Source organism: Labrus mixtus, chromosome 23 (genome assembly GCF_963584025.1).
Source record: "Labrus mixtus chromosome 23, fLabMix1.1, whole genome shotgun sequence".
Classification (NCBI taxonomy): domain Eukaryota; kingdom Metazoa; phylum Chordata; class Actinopteri; order Labriformes; family Labridae; genus Labrus; species Labrus mixtus.
Window position 1 is genome coordinate 14,425,501 of NC_083634.1, and position 15,144 is coordinate 14,440,644.

At 42.4% G+C, this 15,144-nt stretch overlaps 1 protein-coding gene and 1 long non-coding RNA gene across 4 annotated transcripts in view; both read right to left on the reverse strand.

Moving 5' to 3' along the window:
• The window catches only part of LOC132958992 (uncharacterized), a 195,624-nt gene that overhangs the window by 168,408 nt on the left and 12,072 nt on the right, over positions 1-15,144 (reverse strand). The window lies entirely within an intron of this gene.
• slc8a4b (solute carrier family 8 member 4b) overlaps positions 1-15,144 on the reverse strand; it is a 97,557-nt gene that overhangs the window by 70,452 nt on the left and 11,961 nt on the right. For 2 of the 3 annotated variants that reach the window (XM_061032069.1, XM_061032068.1), the window contains exon 2: positions 9,844-9,906. The exons of the other annotated variant lie outside the window; for it this stretch is intronic. In XM_061032069.1, the coding sequence (XP_060888052.1) occupies positions 9,844-9,879 (36 nt within the window). In that variant the 5' untranslated portion in view covers positions 9,880-9,906. The remainder of the gene's footprint in view (positions 1-9,843; positions 9,907-15,144) is intronic. 3 annotated transcript variants of the gene reach the window in all.

Below are 15,144 nucleotides of genomic sequence, written 5' to 3' on the forward strand. Positions count from 1 at the left end.
TTCACCATAGAAACACAGAAGAAATATTGAAATTCCCTACGATATCATGCTGTTCACACATATTCCTACGCATGAATTATTTATTTAGGTGCACATAAATTTAAAAATACCCAGCCAGAAATCAATTAAGATGCAGATGTCCTTCTCTCACATGGCTCCCCAACAAATCTCCTCTGTGTCGCCTTGCCTTTGCCCCGCAGTAAAATACACCAGTCTCCAGAGCTCTCATCCAAGCACTGCATTAAATTACCAGCACGGAAATATTGAATGCAGGCATTTGGGGGTGAGTAAACATCAAAGTGTGAGGCTGTGGTGACCGAGAGGGCCTCGCTGTCATTGAGCCCCTGCACTGCACTTCATAAAATCAATTGTCTGTTAATTACCAGTGCAAGGAGCACCATGACACCCTCTCCTTTGATTTCTGCACAGATTTCTGTCAGAGCCATTGGATTGCTTCAGCAGTTCAGGCTATAACTGCTCAGATCATTACAATCCAGCTACCACAGGTGTTCAGAAAACAGATCACGATGACTTCCTAAAAGGAGAAACTAAATCTTTCGGCCACTTTCAGTTATACACAAACATGCTCAGACTCATTGTGTGCGCTATCGTGGTAACATATTGTGCTGCAATCAAAATGCATGTGGACAGTTAACGCGTTATGTTCCAGGGTCCAGTGTGCGCTTCTAGAGTCTGTTGGGACCCTCGGCGAAAATCAATTGGGGGGTCCCCACGGCCAGCGTTCATCACCATCATGTCTGCCAGTGTCCCGACACAATCTCTCCTCTTTCTCCCTGTTTCTTTCGCTCTCATTTGGACGGTTAATTACACTTCATTTTTCTTTTGTTGACTCTTTAGCGGATGTTGGTTTTCACTGCAAAAATGCATGTGACGCTTAGCAGGGCACAAAGAGTGAGCGCTGTCAGATGGGGTTCCCTAAGGGAGGTTTCCTACTGTCATTGCACATTTTGGACCACTGCTTTGGTTTAAGTTTGTGAGCCCTCAGGGGGCTCCCTACTGGTCTGATCCTAAATTGGACTCCTAGTTGTGGTAAATGCAATTTAAAATATGATTTCTTTTTAGGTAAACATGATTTTTTTATTTAATGGAAAGAACTGAAAAGGTTTTTTTTTAAAGGTTAAATGAATGGAAGAAAAACAGAAGTGACTGTTGCCGTGGGAGTTAAGATGCTTCATTCAAATAGGAGCTTACAGTTTGACTCTTTATCTTGTTACATTTCCAGTTTGAAGTCCTGTAAAAAAAAAACTTTGTACACTGTGAACTGGGTCAAACTAAAGCAGTGGACTTACACCTCATCAATCAGTATAGAGTAACAAAATTGACTTCTATGTAAAGATTTGTACTTTAACTTTCATCTTTAAAGGGTTGACTGAGCACAGTTACTCTTTTATCTTTCAGCTTTTCACTCAGTTCTGCATGTTGGCCTCAGTCAGGATGTAAGTGTCTTGTTCAAGGGCGTGAAGTGTGTGTGTGTGTGTGTGTGTGTGTGTGTGTGTGTGTGTGTGTGTGTGTGTGTGACATCTTAGCAGGTCCCAGGGTTACAAACTGTGCAATGAGGCTTCACCTTGTAAACCATTCAGTCCTGGTCATCGCTGACAGAACGGATTTGCTGCAGCCACATGTCAGGTGGCAGCTAAACGTTGTGCTGAATCTACCATACGTCCCATTCACCTCTATTCAACTCAAATATACCACTCAACAGCGGTGTGAAGGTAATGGCACTTGCACATTTCCATGCTTGACTGTGCACACTGAAGACGAAACCATTTACTGGATTGTCACATATGAAGTGAGTGTGTGAGTGAGTGAGTGAGTGAGTGAGTGTGTGTTATCCCACTTGTGAGTATGCACTAGAGGTTTCTTAAGCTTCCTGCGCTCTGTTCGGCCGTGAATGCCTATTAGAGGAGCACTTACCTGGACTCACACACACAACACACACAACACACACACACACACAGTCTTCGATCACTCACAAGGTCGAGTAAACTCACAAAAATGATCCACTGTGCTCCACCGTTCTTGTGTTTTAAATCAGAGAGCTGTGCTTCCACCCCTGATGTAGATCTTTCTTAAGTGTCACATTAGATAAGACAGAACGTCTCTGACTTCTAAATGCTGCTGGTGTGCAGAGCAGCAAGGTCAACGCTTACCAAAGGCAAAAAAAAAAAAAAAAAAAAAATGCGCTGGATGCTTGAATGCAGAAGGACACAAACAACACTTTTGTTTATCGCCTCTGTTTGATGCGGGCTCTTTTAATCAGTACAGCTGTATCTTAAAAACTAATTGGTGCAGGTCAATGAAACCTTCATTTACATAAACTTAACGATGTGAGGACACAGGGTGTTTGTTTGGTTGTTGTCTTGTTTTACTGGGGGTATGTGCTCATCGCTGTGTTGTCACCCTTGTCACTGATGTTTTTAACTACTCAGATAATTTCACTTAACTAATGAAGATAGAAAAATACAGCCGTGATAGCAACTTTTGGCTTTTAATTCCTTTATTTAGAGACAGATAGAGTCATAAAATTTGGGAGAGAGAGAGAGAGAGAGTGGGGAATGATGGGAAAGAAGCCACAGGTCGGATTCAAACCTGGGCCGCCCGGTTGGAGGGATGTGCCCTCTGTACATGGTGCGCACTCGAGTACCTTTTCACGAGTAATCGACGACACAATGCAATCATTTTGTTTCTCCAGACAACTTTTTGTCCTGATTCTGCAACTTTTCAGGGGAATCTCTGAATGACCCGTACTGTAAATTAGCTCATTCCACTTCCACCCTAAACCACATTGCGTCAGCCTTTCATCTTTGGTAGCCTGCACAGCTCCTTTACCTCTTATACCGTTCATTATGCTCCTCATTTCACCCGTTCACCTCGGGTCCGTGATCTACGTTTTCTTCTCTGCAGTCAGTCATCCTACAGTCATTTGGCAACCCTTCCCCCCCCCCCTCTTCTTCTTCTCGCTTCCTTTATTTCCTTCCATCTCGGTGCCTGTTTTATCAGTTTCTTTTTCACCACTCAGACATGCACCGCTGACGCACTTCCACCTGCCATGCATTCCTGTACCTCCATCCTTCTCTTGGTGACAGTCTCGCCTTTGCGACTCCTCCATCTCTCAACGTTTCTGTCATTTTTAACTGCTCACTTGTCTTTTGTCTCCGTCTCACACTCTATCTTCTCACGGCTTCATTTCCCCTCTCTGTGGCTCTATTGATTTGTACATCAACCAAAGCTATAAAAAAAAAAAGCACCATCTGCTCACATAAGCATCTTTGGAGCACGGCTACAAATGACACCGATCGGTAAGACGAGAACAGTATGTCACAACACCGGGGAAAAAAAAGTCCTTTAATCACTTAGAACCAAAGAAATAATTCCAAACTAACAGTATCACATATACGAGCTTTAACAGAACTGTTTTATCCAGGAGAGTAAGAAGCAAAGATAGAAAGAACAAAGAAAACCACTGAAGAATGAAGTTAGCTTCCTAAAGAGGAACCAAAGAAGCAAAAAAATAAAAACAAGAGGCAACATAAAGAACACAAAGAATCAAAGAGCCAAAACACTTCAAATCAAGGAATTAACCAAAGTTACACCAAAGACTCAAAGAATGAACCAAGGCATGGACTTAAGAAGCCAGGGGGACGCCAACAATCAAATTAAAGACTTCAAAATTAAGAAGATCACAAAAAAACACAAAAAAACAACCAAGGAACGACTGGAAGATTGAAGCCAAGAAACAATCAATAAGTCAACCGAAGGACAAAGAATATTAGAAGGAACCAATTTATTTAACAATAGAAAGACTAAAGACCCAGCCTCGTCAATACTGTGTTGTGGTTTGACTAATGTAATGGTATTCTAAATATTTTGTCCCCAGGTCCTCGTTTCAATCTGACTGATCCCTCACCTCTTCGGAGAATGCATTTCAATCACCTGCTCGTGTATTCATTATTGATCCCTGGTGAACCAGTGCAAGGGTTCTGATAATGATCAGAGGCAGGATCCATAATCTCGGGCGTCACCGCACACATTCAACATCCATTAGACAGCAGTTAAAAAGTTATTTAATTAATTCTGCGAGTGTCGAAGTGACCTTTGACCTTTAAATGTGAGCTGGCCAGCGGGTCGGACATTTCCATCTCTGCTTCTCGCACTGCTCTAACATTTGTTCCCTTTGTAGCTCTGTCCCTTTGACTCTTCTCTTTTATTCAAGTCATGACATCGGTATAAATTATGGATGAACAATATCAAAATTGCACAACCTCAACCCAAAATTAAACATTTATGTAATTCTGTTCCTCCTCTGTTGTACCTTTTTCTGTCTCTCTCCGGATTTGCACACACGTACCCCAAAATACAGTACGCACACAAACACACAAGTGATCTGTGTTTGGATCTATGGTGAAGCAGCCGTGTGCGACGGACCGAGGGATTTTCCAAAGGTCAGACAGAAACACCAAGCTTACCCTTAAATATAGACACACATCAGCACACAGACTACACAAACACACACACGGGTTCTGCATGCAAAGTACCGCTGTGCTCCCGACACAGAGACACAAAGCTTATGCAATACACAAAGATAAAAAAAATATAATAATAACACAAAATGAGTGTGTGGACACGCTCTCACACCTCTCTGACTGTGTTGCAGACTCGTCTAAATGGCACTGTACTGAGTCAAGGGTGAGTGAGTGACTCACTGTTGCAGGTGACTGCCAATTTGGCCTGTGTGCATTGGCAACAGATGCACAAACACAGAGAGTCAACAACCCCGTGTGCTCACAAACACTGAAATAGACACAAAATGTTTTTAAAGATGTTGTATTCAGCTTGAGGAGTGAGTCAGCCATACTGTACTTGACTTCTGACGCTGTTAAAAAAAAACGGGGCTTTTTTTCGAGGAAGACATCTCTTGGCTTCATGTGAATGATCTCAAAACTCAACACAATTTGGTCATTTTGGCAAGCGGGCCAATAAAAAAAAAAAACATCTGTGAATGCTCTATTACTGCCAATTTCCACAGAGTCCGTGCCCACCGCGGTACGTCAGCACCGCGCGTTACTCGACCGTTTTCACAGCAAGCGCCACTGTCAGTGACAGACAAAACACGCCACCCTGTAAAATCTGACCCCAACAGGCGTTTTTAAAGAATTCAACATAAACTCCTCCATACCAATATGTGATGCTCCGGCTAACCGCTTCTTGATGAAGTCCTGATAAGATTGGTCCACTTTTGGGTTGTAAGTTTTTAACCCATACTATGATGATTTTCCTATAGTTACCATGTCTACAATTCTACAATTCACTTAGCAGACGCTTTTATCCAAAGCGACGTACATCAGAGAGTAAGAACAACACAAGCAAGGATCTAGAAAAAAAGGGAACAATGTCAGTAAGAGCAAACGATCAGCTTTGAGTCTGATTGGACACACAGGTGCTGACAGGAAGTGACCAGAGGCAAAGCACAACATTGAGGGCAGTTCTTGAGAGCTCTAATCAGTATAGAAACCATCTTATAAGTCATCGTTATCAAACAAAAACAATCGTCACAACCATCATCATAATCAAAGATATCGAGACCATCATCATTAAGTTAGTAGGTATTCATGAAAGAGCTGGGTCTTTAGCTTTTTCTTAAAGGTGCAGAGGGACTCTGCAGATCGAATGGAGTTTGGAAGTTCATTCATGTCGTCTTTTTAAACCAAAGCAAACAGACTACCACATGCTAACCAGAATATTAGACAGTTAGAAAGTCAGTCAGAAGACTAGAAAACCGCTACACAAGACTACATACTCAATGTCATTTACCATTTACTAGCCTAAAAGAGCTAAGCTAAGCTAATCATGAACTGACAAGAGTGGTAGAGATTGTCTCACCACACTCTTGGTAAAACCATCTGATACTATCTTTATGACATAGATACTTCTGACAGTATTCAAAATGTTGACTTCAATGCTAACGACAGCTGCTACCATGCGGCACCTCCTCCTCCCATTTGGACTCTTTTGCCTGCAGGAGCTCAACATAAGCAGCTAACTGGGTCGGCAGATGACAGAACTGACTTCAAGTCATCTAACGTTGACGTCTTTGCTTTGACAAGACAAGCAGGCTGAGCTGCCTGACACCATGCCATTCAACTTCTAATAACACAGTTGTGTGTTCCACTGTCTCTGTTCCACTTCTGTTTCTTTCTACTAATAGTATATTTTTGAGAGATGCTTTATTTTCTCATCATTGTTGTTGTGAATAATTTATAGGTTGTTGAACCCTGACTAGCAGCATTCACTGCGTGCTATTTTCCTTCAGAGGTCATTTAATGATGCTCTGTGCTGTGATCTCGCCCTAAGCAGCACATTGGCCAACACTAACACAGTCAGAAGCCAAGCCCGAGACAAACACTTTAGGTCACAGTGGGAGCCTTCACTTGCTCCGAGAGATGTTCCAGTACCATTTTATCCTTTCTGCTTTTGAGTTTGGGTAATGGCTGATACCCCGGACCAATACGATACTAGCATGAGACTTAAAAAAAAAAGAAAGAAGCTATAACCCTCTATTGCTATATTTTTGAGTTTTTCAAAGACAATTCCTGGCGAGGAATTTCTTAAATGATGTGTATGTAACCAGGTTAAAATTATTATTATTATTATATATTTGAAACTTCACCAAATCCTGATAAACATTGAAGAAATATTCGTTTTAACATGTTTAATGTGTGTTTTGTGGCTCACTGAAGTTCAGCTGTTAATACCTGTACTGTCACTTTAAGAGGTCGCAGTGTGCGTGACGTCATGTGTTGTGCTTCTCTCAGTCCGCGCTAAGCTCACTGAGAGAAGATGCAGCAGCCAGCACGGTTCACAATAAATGAGAAACCAGTAGCAGATCGTGGTCCGAGTACTTCTTCTTTCAACGCAACACCAGAACGATATTCACGACCAGTAACAGATGTGCATCCAGTGAAGTTTAGACCTTCAGCAGGACAGGCACACCCGTTACATGTATGACAGTCAGTAATAAAAGAAAGAGAACATAAATCAATCAATCTACAAATAATCAACTTTTCCCAGTGGAGAAACTTTCTTTGACCCGTCCCTCTTATCGTACTTCCTGTTGTGTTTTTGTCAAAACCTTATTCAAGCTGGAGTCACAGAAGTTAGAAACCATGATTGATATTCCACCACAAGACTACTTCTCCAGGTTTTACTGATTTTGTCCAAGTCCCCGAATTCGCGTCCCTGCCGAGAGCAATATAACAGCACCTTTAGGATGACTTTGATTTAATGTGTTTCAGGTTTGTGCCGCGGGAGAGTCTCTCAACCAATTTCCAACCAGAGGACATGAGCTCGAGACGACTCTGAAGAAAGCATCCAAAAAATCAACACAGAATCCCCTGCAGCAGGGAGAGGAGAGTGAACTGAGAATGAACCTTTTGAAAGAAAACCCCAGAAAAAAAAAAAGACAAAATTAACGAGCAACATTGGTGCAACTTGGCTCCAACGTGGGTCCTGTAAAGTTGAAATTGGACGCAAGCGCAGAAAAAAACCCCACAACAACTTTTAAACAGACTCCCTCTCACCCACTCTCTGAACTATTGGAGTGGCAGGACTCACTGAACAAATGCTTTCTTTGCAAAGATAACCCCCAAAGCACAGGATCTGCAGTGGGAACAAACAAACAAACAGAGATTTAAAGAGTTCAAAAGTTGATGAGAAATAGTGGAGCTGACCTGATTTAGTTGGACAAATATAATCAAAACATCCCTGGATGCAATAAAAGAGGGAAAACTTATGTTTTATTTCATTCTCCAGCCCTCTCTCCCTTTTCCGATGTCATCTTACTGCTTTTAATGTGTCACAAAGTGCATCAAATACCCTTAAATCACTAAACTTAAATCCACTTAAAAAAGGCCAAAGGTCAAAGCAGAGTACTAAGGCTGTGGTCCAACCTGTGGCTCCTTTCCCCCTCTCTCTCTCTCTCCCTGATTTCTGACTCTGTCCACTGCGCTGTCTCTAAATAAATGCACAAAAAGCTTTGGGTAGAGAAAGGGCAGGTGTGCAAATTAGCTTCTGATGAAATCTCAATGTGATAGATAAAAAAATCCATGCTTAGAATAAAGATGAGAGAAGAGTCCTGTATATTGCATTTTTTTTCTTCCTTTATTACAAATTGAGTTTTCTATGCTTCAAGGAGACGCTTATATGCCTTTTTTTTTTAAATTATGACAAATGATTGAAGCATACCTACTCAGGGGAGACCAGAGGTGAGTGGTCTGACTCTAACATCATTGAATCCTCTTTTGAGCAGCTTTACATTCCACATTTTCGTCTTCGGTGCCTTGTTTGCGTTTTCATAGGTGAATAAGACGAGGAGAGAGTGACTCTTTAAATAATTATGTAGCGTAGAGCATATTTCACATCCCATGCTGCTTTGTGCTTTGGCTGGTATGAAATTGTGTTTATATAACCCCCTCAGGGCGACTATCACACACACACACACACACACACACACAAACACACAAACACACAGCATAAATGAATCATGCAGCATACGCTCCAATAATATTTGAGTTCCCATCTGCTCTCGCTTAAAGACATCTTGAACTCTTCTCACCTGCTTTACAGTTAAAACACACACACACACAAACACAATTCAGCCCTGCACTAATACAACCAACATAACTAATCCATGTTACCTAATGACAGTGCCCCTGGAGCACACACACACAGATGCAGCACCACTCTTTGAACAATGTTACATTGCCCTTAAGGGGTTACACACCTGCCACAGCTTCAAGAAGACAATCTCTCGTTTGGTTTCACCCACTTTTCTCACTATCGGCTGCTATTTCTGCACGCACACACACACACGCACAGTGACACAAAAACCAAAATACTCCTCACACCGATAATCACGCAGAATCCAGCAGCACATCCTGCAGGGACGAACAGGATGCAACAGTAAATGTGCATCAGCAGTATGTCACTTCCAATAATATCCAATTCAATGCTAAATGTAGATGGCTGTATAGTGGAGGAGAAAGAGAACATAATCTCTCAGTGTGTGTGTGTGTGTGTGTGTGTAGTTGTGTGTGTAGGTGTGTGTTTGTGCAAGGCAGAGAGACAGACAGAAAGAGAGAGAGAGAGAGGTAAATGAGAAGGGAGCAAAAGGAGAGTCGAAAGTAGGTCCAATGTTGTTGCCATGGTGATTAATGAGATACAAAAGTCCTTAACGTTATCATTATGGGTATGAGGGGAGCGGGTGATTGTATGCGTGCGTACGTGTGTGTGTGTGTGTGTGTGTGTGTGTGTGTGTATTTGTGTGTGACAGGAAGAAAGAGAAAGCAGAACAAGACAGAGAACAATGGAAATGAGAAAATCCTCAGTGAAACAAGTTCAGTCCATTCCCCCGGCTGCTTTTTCTATCTTTAGATCGATGATGTTTTCTTGCATCTAATCGGGGGACGCCATTCGACGGGGAGGGTGGGAAGAGGTCAATACAAATGCGCGGCATGAATGCAGAAGGATCTAGAGTGAATCTGATTCAAATCAACTTTCGGCACTCCCTGTCGTTTTTTTTCCCTTTTGAAAAATTTGAGTTAAACTGCTGCCTGTGACCAGAAAGCCCCCGAGCAGAGCGAGCCGTGAATACAGAGAGAACAGTTCACAAGGGGACAGAGGTGGTAGCGAGGTTAACGTAGTATGTGTGGGCCTCTGACTGCAGAGGCCCACACATACACCGTCAGTCTCGTTCTAAAGACGGCTTTTGTAAAGTGCGACTGAATGAATTAGAGATGTTCCCCACTCTGTGAAGAGATTTATTACCTTGACGGGATGTTCAACACGTGACGCTGTGGACATCTGCGGTTGTTCTCCTCATGTGTGTAGCTGTGAAAAAACAAAAAACAAAGTCAGAATCAACTCTCTGTCATGTCTAATCCGTGTGTAGGTAGGCATTTAATTCACATTCAGTTATTCAGATATCGTTTTCTGTGTCATTTTGTCGTTTTCATACCCTTGTGTCATTTTACTTCCCGCCTTTAAATATTGTGTGACCAGCCCTTAATGCTTTCACCTGGGTTGTGTCCCGAATCACACACTCATTTCCTACTCCCTACTCCCTACATAGGGGCCTCAACGTAGTGGACTACATAATTCACTTAACTGCAAAAAACAATAACCGTTTCGCTGTCTAACCGGCCGCCGATAATGACGTCATTGTTGTTGTCGTACCAGTTCTAAAACTCGAACTAAAAGTACTCCTCCACTGATTGTTGGGTTATCTTTCACCTTATTTATTAGATATCAATGATGTAACGTCAGGGAGAGCGATACTCTCACAATACTCTCATGTTTTTAAGCTCTTAAGATGATTTTCTGCAGCCAGTAGATGCTAAGTGTGTCCTTGAGCTCATCAACAAAGTAGTGAATTTCTAATAATGTACCTTTTATAAAATACAGAAAGCTGCCAAGAGATGCTCACTTTAAGGGATTATGCAAAGCTGGTGTCAATGTCTGCAAGCTGTAGACGGAGAAACCATCCGTGTCAGCTAACTTCCTACGCAGCACTAAAGAGCAGACAAACAAAGCTGGCGGACATTGAGGAGCTCGAGGGGGAATTTTCCTGATAATATCCTGCCGCGTTCTCACGTCAGCAGGGGGGAAAAAAAATACCAAAGGGGTCAGGACAGGAGAAACTCTGGGTGAAGTCCGAGGGGGAAAATGTGGCTGTTTGCGTTCACACATAGAGCTCCTCCGGGAAATGTCAGGAGTTTTCTGCAAGTGAGAAATCCCTAAAAGAGCGCCGGAGCATTAGAGGAACTTTTAGCAGATCGATAATGTGTGGCTATAGAAAAGTAATCCTGTAGTGCATGCAATGAAAGTACCTAGTATTACACCTGTATTACAGAGAATAACAACTTCCTTTGGCAAATTCTCTTATATTTAGCGTTTAAGACAGATATATATATATATAAAGAAAAAAACAGTAAAGATAATGAATACAATTCCAGTTTAAAATAATGTGTTAACACAGAGTGAAGGCTAATATTTAAAAAGTAACACTGAAGACTGAAACACATTTCAGGTTTGTCAAGAGCATGTTCACTGAGGATGTTCAATCCCTCGCCCTCTTTTAAACCTAAGTGTGAGTGTGCTTCCCAAGGTTCAATTAGGGAGTTCTTGCTCCCCACAAATGAGTTAAATCAAGGCTGCTCGATCGATCTGCCGATCCAGAGGTCGATGCGACCTGAACCAAAGCAGGCATGAAAGAGCGTTTGAAGCGTTCGCCCCTCGCCTGACATCCTACTTAACCAGCAGATCTGAGAATAACAAGCGTTCATTACACAGCCAATCACACACCCAACTGCACAGCCACTTTAATGTCCTGTAACACACAGCGTTTGTTCTTCTACTTCTACTCTCACTTGTATACATTCATATGCATGTTAGCTATGGATACTAATGTATTTGAGTGAGCAGGTTTGTGTGGGTGTGCATGGGAAATTTCAGAGATAACACTCCGCACAGAATCTATTTTAGTCTTTGAAGCCGATAATTTGCAACAGGCTCTCATTGTGAGAGTGTGGATATGCGTGCATGCGTGTGCCCGCTTGTATGTGTGTGTGTTAATGCTTGATATCGCCTTTGATCCGTCTAAAAGCATGTTTGAAGCTGCGATTGGGATCCAGGCGCGCGGCAGATTGTCATGCTGGTAATGGCGGAGAAAAGGAGCAGCGTGAACGTAGGGAGGGAGAAAAGTAAAGAAGAAGGAGATACAGCTGGAAGAAAAAGAAACGGGTAAAAAAAAAAACATGCAGGAGAGATGAGAATAACTAAGCAGATGATAAAAAAGACTAATGGCATACAGATGATACAGAAGGGGAAATGAGGAAAGTGTCAGAGGGCCCTTTAGGCTGTTAGAGGCCAGAGAGGTTCGATGGTGGTATCATCAGACGGATGAATATAGTGAAGCGTGTATAAATGTTTTATTCTACCTCAAGATTACGCCTACATGAGAGAATTAGCTTCATTAACACGGCCCTGGGGCTGGAGGTTAATAACTACGCCACATTTATAAAGACATGATCAGAGAGCAGAGGGGAAAAATAACCGAATGGACTGAGCTAATGGAAAAAAGGACTCGCTATGAAAGTATTATTCAAACCTAAACCTGGGTCACATTCGGAGTATTAGACCCGCAAGCGCTCAGGTTTGTAAAGAAACATTCAAACAAACGGCGTGAAAGCTTTTCCTACACTGAGCACACACCGACAAGGACAAATAACCTTTGAGGACGGCTCATACTCATGGAAATATGAATGTCCTTTTACATACGCATTTCTTTAAAGCCATTTTAATAAGGACATTTGAGTTAAATTCTAATTGCCATCACATGCATGTTTCAAAGCTTTGAACAGACTATCATGTCGATGGTAGGCCAAGGTTACGCGTTATTGTAATGCATCATTAAAATAATGCCCTGTGTCCACTCGTTTATATAAAATCCATCTTAATCTGGCTGACCTATAGTGACCTCAGTATATATAGAATCCGTTGCAGCTGCATGTCCACTATCAAAATGATACTGGGAGATGATGGCATGGTACTCAATTCTGATTGGCCTGTGGGTGTGCGTTACTACTTAATGTATTATACAGTATATCAGCAGGAGTCCTATGATGATTCTTCTAGAAATAAACTCCATCAGCTGTTGTGTAAAACGGCGTGTGGACTCAGTGTTAAGGTGTTTTGTGATTCCTTAGTTTCAAACTCAAACAATGACTCCACTGTATTTGGGATCAGCATTAACTAGTTAATCGCAAATAATTAAGGTCTGAAATGAATGCCTTCTTTTTTTCTTTTTTTTTTTGAATTGCAGTCTATCGCATGCTATTTTGTCCCTTTAGGCACGCCGTAGATCAGCCTCCGCAGCGTCTCCCTGTAGTCACAGTGATGGAAAAGAACGGCGCCGCTGCATCTTTGAACGCATCCTTTAAATGTCGTAACCTTTGATATACCAGAAGTTCCTTATTTTATTTCAAAATAAAAAAAAGCAGTGTTGAACTCAAACAGCAAGGAAAGTACTGTCAGATTAAGAGAATAATTCAAAATAAAAGCCTAACAACTTTTTTTTATATAAAATAATTGAAATTCAAAGATGCGATTAAAAATGCAATTAATCGCAATTAACTATCAGCCATTTATGGAGATTTTCAAAAGCGATCCTTTGACCGCCCTAGTCGCTGTATATCCATTATCACAAATTAGACCATGATATGATGGTGTAATACTCAATTCTGATTGGCTGTTTTGTTGTGCAGTTATGCAACATCATGTAATGTATACAAGCGGATGTAATTGAACCACTTTTCTAAATGATTTCTTCTTTTACTATTTCATGAACAGTCACATGAAGTGTCACCTCCTCATGCATGTCTGTCGTTATTTGATGTAACACAGTGTCCAGGTGTTTTGTGATTCCTACAGCATGAGTGAGACAAATTAAACAGAGACAGTATAATTGCCTTCATGCAGCTGTGGACTTGCTGTGCGTCTCATGCTGTGAGAGTGTCTCCCTCTAACTGGCCCCGACAGCTTGACAGCTTTCGGAAACCGTGGCTTAAGATAATCCGCCGTAATGTAATGTATGCAATCTCGCAATGCATATTACATGTATGTTATTACGCAATGCACAATCGCCGTAATCTTCCTCCAACTTTCTGCGCATGGAGAGTCATGGATATGTTTCGCCCGGGCACACAAACACATGCACGACACACAACCATGCACTCTGCTCTCCCCGAGCAGAAGTCAGATTGCAGATGTTCACATCCAGTATCTGCCAGCCCCCCGTTTGTTTGTTTTTGGCCCTGAGTGTGTGTGTGTGTGTGTGTGTGTGTGTGTGATGCTGAGAGGTACTGGCAGCATGGTGCTCAGACTTCCGCCCCTTGCTAATGTCACACAGAGAAGATAGCACGGAGCCTGAGGGAGCTAGCTTGCTAAAAAGCACACACACACACACACACACACAGTAGCGTGCACAGACACACACACACACACACACACACACACACACACACACACAGTAGCGTGCACAGACACACACTTATCGCGCATAAATAAATGAAGATGAACACTGAGAGTGAGCATTTTAACTTAGCTTACTCACAAAAGCTCTCCATGCGGGCTGTCCTATAGTGTTCCATGTCTCATATGGATTTCATTTATTTATTTATTTTTTGTGCTACAGTGACTTGGCGACACACAAACACACGAGTGGACACACACTTCCTTGCAGGCTGTTCATTTAAGTGTTATTTCTCCGCTGCCGGGCCCTGATGACACATTCAATTGCACTCACATGGAGTTCACAAATAACAATCATGATACCGTTTGAACACTTTCCATGATATAGGAATACAGTAAAACACTTTTTGTATCTCGCACACACACACACACACACACACAGACTAAACACCAGTCATCCTGAGGGATCCTCACACTGTGAGTGTCTGCACTGCGTTCACCCTTGATGCCCGCACACCTGAACTAAAAGCTTCCCCTGTATCTTCTGTCACGGCTATTTGCGGCAGCGGAATGTTTACTCGGAGTGACTTGCAGTTTTAGCTGCAGCACAACACAAGAAAAACAAGTTTGAGGGGACCAGCTGTGACTTTCCTAATAAAGCGTCGTGAAACACAGAGGATTGAGCCGACGTGACTTGTTTAGAATCAAAGTGTCAGCAGTGGTAACATCAAGGAACCGGGGCATTCGCTGCAAGATGGGCGCATATGTGCAAACTGCTTCACTGTGAGGGGGGAAGGGAGGGGGGGGGGGGGGGGGTGTATTTGTGGTTTCTGGATTCAGTTCAATTAATTTCCATCGTTATCTGTCTTCTCTTATTTATTTCATCCCTCTGTGGTTTAAACCCTTTTGTTGTTTCCCTCCATCTCTCATTGTCCTCTATCCCCCCCCCCCCCCCCCCCCCCCTCCCCCACCCAACCCCAATTCTCATCTTCATCATTCTTCCCGCTCCACTGCCTCCTCCCTGATTTCCTTCCAGCTACGAAATAAGTCCACAAGTCCTTTGGCTCCACACTCAGCCATATTCATAAGCGCTGGCAC